This window comes from Sinocyclocheilus rhinocerous, unplaced genomic scaffold (assembly GCF_001515625.1).
Source record: "Sinocyclocheilus rhinocerous isolate Xijiao unplaced genomic scaffold, SAMN03320098_v1.1 scaffold28, whole genome shotgun sequence".
NCBI lineage: Eukaryota > Metazoa > Chordata > Actinopteri > Cypriniformes > Cyprinidae > Sinocyclocheilus > Sinocyclocheilus rhinocerous.
The window spans coordinates 2,739,429-2,750,769 of NW_015652416.1; the positions used below are offsets into that span (position 1 = coordinate 2,739,429).

The 11,341-nt window shown below is 34.7% G+C and overlaps 3 protein-coding genes across 4 annotated transcripts in view; 1 reads left to right on the forward strand and 2 right to left on the reverse strand.

Moving 5' to 3' along the window:
* The window catches only part of LOC107715033 (protein FAM50A), a 10,795-nt gene extending 10,384 nt beyond the window's left edge, over positions 1–411 (reverse strand). Inside the window, exon 1 of the mRNA XM_016521072.1 lies at positions 143–411. Within this exon, the coding sequence (XP_016376558.1) occupies positions 143–253 (111 nt within the window). The 5' untranslated portion in view covers positions 254–411. The remainder of the gene's footprint in view (positions 1–142) is intronic.
* A 331-nt stretch (positions 412–742) lies between these two features.
* Positions 743–5,579, forward strand: LOC107715031 (transmembrane emp24 domain-containing protein 4-like). Its single transcript, XM_016521070.1, has 5 exons — positions 743–930; positions 1,522–1,622; positions 1,782–1,907; positions 2,546–2,692; positions 4,383–5,579. The coding sequence occupies exons 1-5, from the start codon at positions 786–788 to the stop codon at positions 4,530–4,532; spliced, it is 669 nt and encodes a 222-aa protein (XP_016376556.1). The 5' UTR covers positions 743–785; the 3' UTR covers positions 4,533–5,579.
* A 2,681-nt stretch (positions 5,580–8,260) lies between these two features.
* The window catches only part of LOC107715029 (proline synthase co-transcribed bacterial homolog protein-like), a 5,502-nt gene continuing 2,421 nt past the window's right edge, over positions 8,261–11,341 (reverse strand). The window contains exons 2-9 of one of the 2 annotated variants that reach the window (XM_016521067.1): positions 10,613–10,720; positions 10,502–10,537; positions 10,345–10,420; positions 10,068–10,208; positions 9,571–9,609; positions 9,337–9,479; positions 8,795–8,893; positions 8,261–8,713 (exon numbers count right to left, since the gene is read on the reverse strand). In XM_016521067.1, coding sequence (XP_016376553.1) covers positions 8,558–8,713; positions 8,795–8,893; positions 9,337–9,479; positions 9,571–9,609; positions 10,068–10,208; positions 10,345–10,420; positions 10,502–10,537; positions 10,613–10,720 — 798 coding nt within the window. In that variant the 3' untranslated portion in view covers positions 8,261–8,557. The remainder of the gene's footprint in view (positions 8,714–8,794; positions 8,894–9,336; positions 9,480–9,570; positions 9,610–10,067; positions 10,209–10,344; positions 10,421–10,501; positions 10,538–10,612; positions 10,721–11,341) is intronic. The other variant, XM_016521068.1, reaches the window with a different exon arrangement.

The following is an 11,341-nucleotide window of genomic DNA, read 5'->3' on the forward strand; positions in this document are numbered from 1 at the left end:
TAAATTTATATACTAAGCTTTACATGGCATTACACTTTTGAGGGAAACTTGCAGCTATTTGTAGCAGGAATGTGGTCAGAACGGGTTGAATAGCCAGTGTGTTTATATGTTGTGGTTGTGTTTGTTATTCTGGCTCACTTGCCTCTGCTATCTTCTGTTTGAGCTGCTCGAGCTGTTCTCGCTCTCTTTCTCTCTTCTTCATGAGCTGCATCGCTCTCCCCGCTTCACTTGCCGCTCCTTTATACTGCGCCATTGCAGCACTTTTACAAGATATTTAGAAAAGAAATAAAAACACTCCAAAAAAATGCGAAATAACTCCTGAATTCAGTCAATAAACAAACGAGAAACTTCTCGACTGAAGCAGGCGGTTGTGGGTAATTACCATAGTACTGCTTCCGGTTGATGCGCGAAATAACTGCATTCCAAAGTAAAAGTCTTCCCAGTTGCTTGCCTAAAATAAATATTGCATTATTATGGTTTTATGATTATGGTATTTCAAATATATCTTCATTTTTAATATGCAAATCACTTAAAAATAGTATATTTATTTATCTGACATAGAAAATCAGCATTACGTATACAAACACAAGAGGTATATTTCCTGAAATATGTGTTATTCGTTTTATTACTATTTTATGAAATTAAACTATTTAATTATTGAATTAAGTTTTTCCTCAGATAAACTTCCAGGGGACTTTTACTGAACAAATGCCCTTTGGTAGTGAGAATCGAGCGACTCTGAAATCGATTCGCATCCCTGGATTGAGTGAGGAGGGGTGATTTGGATGGAGATGAAGGCGCTGGTGTTCTGTACCGGGCTTATGCTTCTATTTGCGTGGCTTTCTCCAAGCCAAGCCCTTTATTTTCATATCGGAGAGACGGAGAAGAAATGTTTTATTGAAGAAATACCCGACGAAACCATGGTGATCGGTACGTCCATTGTCAAATCGGCTCTCTGCGATCGGTTAGCTTTGTCGGCTAGTTGATTCATCCATCTGGATCATATACCAGTAGAGTAATTCACCGTTTGTCTTATTTAAAACACTTAACATGAAGACAGCTGATGTAAAATCTGATTTAAGTTTGGATGTGCTTATCTGCGTCCATCTGTCCAAATAAAGGAGGGCTTTTAGTAGATCAGCATGATCAAGGATGTGGCAGGAGCAGCATCCTGCTTGGGTTCCTGAGATACAGGTGCAACCAGTTCCATCCCGCCAGCAGCTTCAGCCTGCATTTACCGTTTGCTTATAGTAATCAGAAATAACAGTTATGTTGACAGGAGACAGTGCGTGTGCATTTGTACTATAATATACTTACTGTATACTGCAATAATAATCAGATTAATGTTATTGTAATAAATATGTTTGTACATTTTTAAAGGAATAATTCACTCACTCACTCACATCACTCCAGTCCATCAATTAATGACTTGTGAAGTGAAAAGAATTTAAAATATTTTTTTACCTATTCCTTTAATGGTGCTGGTACATACAGTGTTGGGCTTTATTTGTGTCTTTTTAGGGAGATACAGAACACAGCTGTGGGACAAACAGGCTGGCTCTTTTCTCCCATCCACCCCTGGTTTAGGCATGCATGTGGAAATCAAAGATCCTGATGCCAAGGTAGCCTTTCTATTTTCTACAAACTTTCTATTACTCCTTTCTATTACTCTACAAACTGTATTTGTAGTATAACAGTTAATAGGGTTATATTTGGCTATAATATATTTGGATACCAATACACTTCTGTGAAGTAGTTTTCACATTCTCTCTGTTTTTCAGATCATCCTGTCCCGTCAGTACGGCTCAGATGGCCGTTTCACCTTCACATCCCACACACCAGGCGAGCATCAAATCTGCCTCCACTCCAACTCCAGCAAGATGGCGCTGTTTGCTGGGGGAAAACTGGTATGACTAAAAGCCATGATAGTGCAAATAGATGTAGAGAACTCCAAATGTTTCATAGTTGCAGTCCAAAACATTCATCAGACATTTTTGAGTAATATGCTGTGTAATATGTAGTCTCTATATTTACTAAATTACATCCGATTTCAAATGTAGTGATATTTTGGTTATATATATATATATATATATTGCTTTTTTATATTTATATTTCAGTTTTTATTTTAATTTTAGTTTACATTTTAATAATTTTTTGCTTTTGTCTTTTTTTTTTTTATATTTCTATTTGGCGTTAATTTATTTTTATTTCAGTATTAGTTTTAGTAATTTTACTAAAACTGAAATAAAAATAAATTCAACTTAAACCTATTTTATTTCAGTTCATTGCTAAGGCAACATTTCTCTTCTGATATTTCTATTTTATTTTATTTCAGCTTTAGTTCAATGAAGGTTTGGTTAGCAATCAAATATATTATTAATATGGCTTTTTTTCTCCAAATTTTTAAGTTTTTTAAATTACTTGTATATCAGTATAGTAATTTTATAGATGATAAAAAAACAATTACAATATCTAGTTCAATATAATACAGTAAGCCTATAAGTGAACATAAACGTGTGAAACCGTATATCATGCTGTCCTACAGAGAGTCCATTTGGACATTCAGGTTGGTGAAAACACCAACAACTACCCAGAGATCGCAGCCAAAGACAAACTGACCGAGCTGCAGCTGAGGGTCCGACAGCTCCTGGACCAGGTGGAACAGATCCAGAAAGAGCAGAACTACCAGCGGGTGAGTTTCAGCTGCAGGAACATGTTTTAGGTTACGGTACAGTGAGGTGCTGTTGGCTGACCCACCAATTTAAGCCATTTAATCTGCGCAATTGCTGAAAGCAGGTACCTGTTCAGGATGTTTAACATTTTTGACATCTGTCTTGTCAGTATTAGTACTGTATCTAGTGGGGTTTTTCTAGGTAACTAAAACTAAGACCATAAAAACATTTCATTACTTGAAATAGAATATACTTGAAATAAAAGATAAAAATTCCCAAGGCAACATTTCTTATTTTCATTTAGTTTAACTTGATGTACTAAAACAATTAAAACTACAACTGAAATAAAAATTAATATAAACTATATAGGGATATATATACAAATGTATATATTTACAATACAAATGTATATATAACTAACTAATAAAAAACAGCAGAATTACTAACTTTAAATACTATTACCATGAAAAGGGAAAATATAAACTAAGACCATAAAAAACATTTTTGTTATTTAAAATAGAATAAAATAAAATATAAACATTTCTTATTTACATTTACTTTAACCTGATGTACTAAAATTGAAATAAAATGTAATAAAGCTGTATAGAAATAAAAAAAACTAATAAGATATAATAAAAAAAGAAACTAATAATAATTACTAAAACTTGAAATAAAATGAAAATGTAAGTAGAAAATATAAACTAAGACAATACAAAATTGTTACTTGAAATATAATAAATATTAAATAAAATAAACATTTATTTTCATTTAGTTTGACTATGTACTAAAATAAAATCTGAAATAAGTTACTAAAAACAAAGACATAATTTACTAAACAGAAACTAATAAAAATGGTAAAAACAGCAAAATTACTAAAATAATAATGTGAAAATATAAAAATAGTTACAAATTAACTAATACAAGTATTTCAATGTTACTAAAATAACACTGCTATCTAGTTGTCAATGTTATATCGTCCAGCATCTGTATGGGATGTATTGTAGGGGTTGAACGACTTCTGATTTTTTAAAGTCGACTTTTATGTGATGAAAGTCGAGTCGAAGTCGACTAGTCGCTGATGACGTCATTAATGAACAAATAAGTCTGGAGCTGTGATAAACACCTTGTGCACAGCTATGGCATATGACACAGGGCTGCCCACATGGCTATTGCTCCTATAACAGCTTTTTTTAAATCAGTTCTTTTGTCTTTAAGTCGTTATATTTCTCACAGATTTCTGCTCGTTCTAAATCAGATACAGATAAAGTAGCACAGTAAAGATTACATTAATATGAATGCATTAGTGAGAGAGCGACTGCGTGTGTAAATTAATTCTACCTGGCAGCGTCTCTCTACTAGTAGTGAAGCTGTGGAATTTAGTTATTAAGAAATATAGTTATAGTATTTATAGTAAATATAGTATATTTTCAGTTTCTAAGCTATTTTATTGAGAAATCACAGAACAGTGTTGACAATGATTCTGTGCGCGCGATCTGCGCGTGATGTACGAGCTACTGTCCGTAATGTGTGTGCGTTACAGTGCAGCAGAGCATTAGATTAGAACGGCGATTAACTTACCTGTACAATAAGCTGTTTAAAACGTGCATTCTAAGCTTAAAGCGTCATGGCAGAGCATTGAAGTCGACTAGTCCATTAGTTGGTGCAACCCCTAATGTATTGCCCTCAGTGTTTTTAGTTTTTTCCCCATAGTACCGTGAGGAGCGTTTCCGTATGACGAGCGAGAGCACAAACCAGCGCGTTCTGTGGTGGTCTATCGCTCAGACCATCATCCTCATCATCACAGGAATCTGGCAAATGAGACATCTCAAGAGCTTCTTTGAGGCCAAAAAGCTGGTGTGAAGATCAGACGGCATCACAGAGACAATAACTCAAGTAACATTCATTGCCATTATGGTTTTCAAGCATCGAAATACTCAGTGCTTCATTTCAATTTTTTCTTTTTAAATTCAATTCGGTACAACTTTATCTTGAACAGATAAATTCAGACACAATGAGCTTAAACAGGCAGAATATTAACAACCCTTAATTCTGCTGTATGACCGATAACCCTTTATCATACATGTCTAGCATCTAGAACATTGTTCATTTTACTAAAATGTGTGATAGGAAAATGTTATGCTTTTAAAGTGGTGATCATTATGGGTGCATGGAAACTGCTGTTGATTTCAAGGTTGTATTACTGATAAATGTGAAGAATCAAGCCTGCTAATCATTTCAGCATTTTTCAACATTTTTAATATGTATATATTGAGGTATTTTGAAGATTTTGACAAATTTGTGGCTTTGTTTTCATATTCTGTCTGTCTCGGGCTCTCTAGTAGTTTTAATGTTCATGATTTTGAGGGGAAATGATTCAAGCTAATTGACTATAGCTTGCATAGTAGCTATTAAGACCAACAAAAAATACATATTTTAAGAATTTCTTAAGTGTTTTACAAAATATGATTTTTGTTGTTGTTCTCAATGTTCTGTTTCATGCTTTATTTATTAACTGCATTGACCACATTTAAACATACAGGAATGTCTGTAATGAAAACGTTAGGTTTTCTGGGTTCTTCAATTTCAAGAATATATGTTGTTTATAGGATCTTTGGAAAATTTTGTACTGGCTTCTTACAAGTACCAATTTATAAAAATGCTGGTTTGCATGATGCACAAATCCTCCATATAATGAGACAATTTGAAGGTTATTTCTTGGCTAACACAGCTGTATTCTCAAGTGTCATTCAAGCTTTGTAATAAACTGTTCATCAGTGTGCATGCAGATACTTAACTGTACACTTGGTACTCAGTCGTTACATTGTTTGACACATCATTCATAAACACTGTCTTAGTTTCTGTCTATTTTAGTTGTTGTTTCTTTGAATTAAATGTGTTTTAAATTTACAGATGCTCTCCGTCTTCATGAATGAGCAGCATAATGTACTTAATTTACAATAGAATTAAAAAAATGTTTCCTTTTATATATAAATGTACTACCATTCAAAACTTTGGGGTCAGTAAGGATAAAAAAAAAAAGATTGAAACAGCTTAATACTTTTATTCACCAAGGATAGATTTAATTGATCAAAGTAACAGAACTTTTTTTTGCTTTTTTGACATCAACATGAAACATTAACATATTGCTCGCCCACTTGTTGGTCTTTTCGCGTTAGTCCGAATGAAAATACAAATTCATTCTTTGCCACTAGGTGCCGCTTTTGGAGCGGTAAAAAATAGCGGTTTCCACGGTAACGCTGTACACAAAGCAGCACTGCTGCTCACAAACGCTGCTTTATCAGGCATTACAGGCAATATGAAATGAAATCGACCAATCACCGCAGATTAGCGTCACGCAAAGGAGGGGTTTGGAAAAATTTATCGTTGAGCGAATCGTTTGGGAGTCATTGAGGAAGTAAGGTAAAAATAAATGCATATTATAAGACAATGAAAGTGTTTTTTGACCTTGCCTGCATGTCAACCTGTTGTTAGGGACTCCCAAAACCAAAATATGAACCTTTCACAACCCATAATAGGGGCACTTTAAGCAGCACAACTATTTTCAACATTGGTAATAATACAAAATGTTTCTTGTGCACGAAATCAGCATATTAGAATGATTTCTGCCTTGCCATTAGAGGAACAAATTACATTTTAAAACGTATTAAAATAGAAAAGATTGTAAAATTGTAATAATATTACACTATTCCTGTAATTTTTCTAGGGCTGCCACTAACAACCATTTTTATTTTGATTAATCTATCGACTAATTTATCGATTAATCTAAACTATTAATTTCCCACAAAAAAAATCCGTGTAAACTCAAAGAGAGTTTGAGCTTTTATTTTGAAACCGCTATGTATTCTCCTGAGTTTGATTTATAAATGATTTACCTTACAAATCTGATGAAATGGCGCACGTTGCGTTCCCAGATTGGATTCTCGTCCGTGAAATGCGCCACTTCCGACGCGAGCAAAATGAAGTCGAGGATTTTTTAAAAATCGAATAGTCGAATAAAATCGACGAATCGCGACAACCCTCAATTTTTCACAATATTACTGTTCTTACAATTTTTTTTATCAAATAAATGCAGCCTTGGTGAGCATATTAAGACACTTGCTTTAGAAACAAAATCTTACCAATTACTTTGTATATCATTATATATAGTAGTCAATATTTTAAGTGGATCAAAACCTTTCATCAACGTTGTTCTAAAACCTAAAACCAAAATGCATTCTTATCTTAGGACAACTTTGATTAACTTTTTTTAAACCACTTCAAATGTTGACTACTGTATTATATATTTAAAAAATTTTTTTAATGAAATACTAAAAGTTGACCACTGCATTTATACATGCCACACAAACCATTTAATTTTCTATTATTTTATTGCTCAACTCACCTAAATCAATTAAATATTTATGTACAACTATCTATTGCCAAGATACAAGATGTTATTTGACACACTGATTGAAAAAAAGGATGTTAATTTCTGTTTTGGCTTTTCACAACTGACCACAAACAGTAAACCCATTAGTTTGACACAATACTGTATTAATCCAAAATTTAAAAACATAAATATGATGTGATTGCCTCTAAACAAGCTTCCAAGAATCAGGATAATCTCTCTCTTGCATAGTAAAAGGCCTCAGACCCTCAGCTTCTCTGAAACACCATGTAACTGCTTGTCTCTGTATTAATTGCACCTTCATTTCTGTGTTCTGTACTGAAACCAGTGTGACTGTTGATCAGTGCTAAATTCAACACCAGTGTTTCGGGTGATATAAACTACTACATGAATTACATGACAACACCACACACACATCAGTCCCGACACATCTCACTGACACAGCTTTCACAGCAACAAGTGGAGACTGAAGCAATACTATAAATGTGCTATTTATATCATTTACATTTATGATTTTGAACAAACTACACCTACACACTTCTAGGAACAAAAATAATACATCCTATTGTTTTAATTAGATGTTAAAATGGGTTACTAACATCTAATCTAACGGAAAAGACAAATTATACCTCACATCTACGATTGGCACAACGAAACTGAGCATGTGCTGACCCTGTATCTGTTAAAAATAATCACAAAACCAAGCTTAAAGGGATAGTTCACCCAAAAATGAACATTTGATGTTTATCTGCTTACCCCCAGGGCACCCCAGATGTAGGTGACTGTTTCTTCAGTAGAACACAAACGAAGATTTTTAAGTCAAACCGTTGCAGTCTGTCAGTCATATAATGCAAGTGGATGGGAATCACGGCTTTGAGAGTCAAAAAAACATACACAAACAAAACCAAATTAAACCCTGCGGCTCGTGACGATACACTGATGTGTAAAGACACAAAACGATCGGTCTGTGCATGAAACTGAACAGTATTTATATAATTTTTTACCTCTGATTTTTACCGCAATGTCCAAACTGTCCTGAGCGCGTTCAACAGCCGGGCCTGACTCTCAAAGCCGTGATTCCTATTAACTTCCATTATATGACTGACAGACTGCAATGGTTTAGGTTAAAAATCTTCGTTTGTGTTCTACTGAAGAAACAAAGTCACCTACATCTTGGATGCCCTGGGGGTAAGCAGATAAACATCAAATTTTTGGGTGAACTATCCCTTTAAGTAATTTACAGAGGGCTGGAGGACACTTCTGAAGAGCTTTTGACAATAAAAACACCTTCAGGAAGTAAATTTAGTATTCCAGTCATTAAATCACACTTCTTTCTATTTCTTATGCCACAGAAGACCAAGTCATCAGCATTAGTTAAGACATATTAAAGGCCCTTGTCTGGTGAATGATGAGCCCAGTCATTGGGAAGAAGCCCAAGAGGTCCCACATTTAGTTCAGTAACCTTTTTCCCCATCATTCATTGCTCTGTGACCGTGAGCCGGTCCATTTTTCTGGCTGCTTCCTCACAGACGACCTTTGGCTTTCTCTCCGGACTGGGGCTCGGGGTGTTGGGGTATTCTCGGGTGCCGAAAATAGTGCTGCCGACACGTACGTTTGTAGAGCCAACCTCGATCTAATTGTAAAAACAATACAAATTGAACAAAATCGACTTTGCAATGAAATGAAAGTACAATTAAAATGAAGCAACACTTACCGCATGTTCAAAGTCAGTAGACATGCCCATACTGAGCTCAACCTGCTCTACTGGGATCTTCAGACTTTCACAGACTTCCTCACGACGTTTCAAAAGCATCTAGACACCACATAGATTAATTTACATACTTGCATTTCACATGCCATGTTGTAACATCCTTTTAGCATGAAGTGAGCTTGAATAACAGTTTCTACAAAATTATTAAGCAGCAAAAGTGTTGTCAACATTGATGATAACAAGAAATGTTAGAATGGTTTCTAAAAGAACATGTGACACTGAAGATTAAAGTAATGATGCTAAAAATCCAGCTTTGCCATCACAGAAATAAATATTATTTTAAAAAACAAATTAAACAAATATTATATAATTTTTTTATATTTTACAATATTGCTGAATTTAATAATATAAATGCATCCTTGGTGAGCATAAGGCACTTCTTATGAAAAAATAAATAAAAAAATCTTTCTGACCCCAAATTTGGTAAATATCTTTAAATATTTCAGAGACTTCAAATATATGCAAGGTCAGCTGATCTGATGCACCTGGAAATCGGGGTTGGGGCCTTCGCTGAGGTCGTAACCGTAACGGCCAATCGTCATGAGCCCGGCGAAGTCAAGAGCAGGACACTGAGACACAATGTGTTTTACCATGTTTACAGTCTCATCGGGAGGCAGGCCATGTTTACCTGATGAAACATGTCCAAGAGAGACGATCGTGCTGAGGTTTCAGAAAAACAGTCATCTGATACACTGAGAAAAGATTTCATAACGCTTAACTGTTTTTGTTAGACATGTGCCCACTGTGACATTCACATCCTGTTCGAAAGTGAATCAAACAACATCTGAACCTTTGATATGGGCTTTTGCAACAAAATTGCATAAAACATCTGAAACCCAGTATGATGCTCCCAACTGTGAATCTTTAGATTTCACAAACATCTAATAAAATACAAAGCATCGCAAGTGATTTTGTAACAATATAAGCATGCAAAGGACATTTCATTTGTACAGTACTACTGACTAATGTCTCATTAAGAGTTCAAATGGGTTTTTGCAACCCATTTTGGGTTTTAATAATGTGCCTGAAAGTAAGGAAAGTTGTATGTGCTGTGACATTGAGCAACAATGAAAGATACAATTTTGTAAGATTTGATACTCCAAATCACACACATTTTTTTATTTTAATTCTCATAAAATAGCAAAATACTGTATGTAGATTTTGATAAGAATTTGTAAAATTTTCACAGCTGATGATTTGGGTGAAGAATACTCACTTTCCTCTCCGCTGGTGTTGATCTGAACCATAATCTTTAACCGCTGTGTGTTTGCAGCTCTCATTTTTTGCCACGAACTGTTGATTTTTTCAGCCAGTTTCACAGAGTCAATTGTCTCTACCATATACAGGTTTGAGACACCTATGATTGAATTAAATGAATGTGGGTTAATTCAGAATAAAACAGTCCTAAACCTATCACTCTGTCTAACATTACTAAGTAGTTACTGTCAATCTAGTATTTAAAGTCAAGCTAAATGTAAAACTGCTTTGCTCACCCAAGAGTTTGTTGACATTATTCTTTTGCAGATGACCGATGAAATGCCATTTTATTTCAGGACATGATGAGACAACCTACAAAGATGTTTTGCATTGATCAAGACATTTGATCAAAAACAACTAAACAAATACATTTCAATTTGTCTGACTTCATACCAGGGGATGGGAAGCTTTCTCAACAAGTTCATTTACCTGCGGAAAAGGGGGATATTTAATACGAAATACGTGACCAAGCTTCAAAACATGCATACTTATTTATTTACTCACATAATTCTCTCCAAAATTTCGTTGTCCATGTTTGTAAGCCTCCACCACCATCTCTGGTGGTTTAGTCTTACTAACCGCAACCAGACGAGGGGCTATACATGGTAACGTCTGCAAGAGAAAGGTAAAATACTGTCACTAAGCTTATTGCTTAAGAGCAGCGTCGGAAATAAACTTTTTCTTAATACAATATTTGCCCCACTAGAATAGATTCTGGGGGCAATTTTTGCAATAGTATTGTAAAATGTTAAAATATTTCATGTTAAATATTGTTACTTAATATACAGTATATACCAGCATTTATTTTAGTCATTCCCACAGGTTTCGCGCTTATACCAAACGCGCGCGCACCACCACTGATCTATAATAGTGGAGCGCACAATCCGCGCTCAGTCTCAAACAGCTTGTGAGCCAGCTTATGTCAAAATGCCCGTTTTGGCGAGTATCCAGTTAAACACAGTCAGTTTTGGAACGTTAAATAGTTGAGAAAGAGGACGCATGCTGTGTAACAGTAGTAACAGGTCCGTGGATAAACTCTTAAAGGGACCGCAGTCCAATATTCCTGCTACTGTCTGTCATGTTAATCAAAGAACAAAAGACAAAGAAAATAATTTTCTGCTCTTGACTGAACACGTTTTATAACTTTAATGGTAAGCATTAATCTGTATTTAATTTTTACAATGAAGACTACAGAAATTAAAGTAATCAAATGTAAAATAACACATTCAGTGT

Bases quoted from the DNA above. Each gene is read 5' to 3' on its own strand.
- LOC107715031 (XM_016521070.1), top strand. From the start codon at position 786: ATGGAGATGAAGGCGCTGGTGTTCTGTACCGGGCTTATGCTTCTATTT. The intron at 1,623-1,781 runs GTAGCCTTTCTA...TCTGTTTTTCAG, and splicing joins TCAAAGATCCTGATGCCAAG to ATCATCCTGTCCCGTCAGTA. The intron at 1,908-2,545 runs GTATGACTAAAA...GCTGTCCTACAG, and splicing joins TGTTTGCTGGGGGAAAACTG to AGAGTCCATTTGGACATTCA.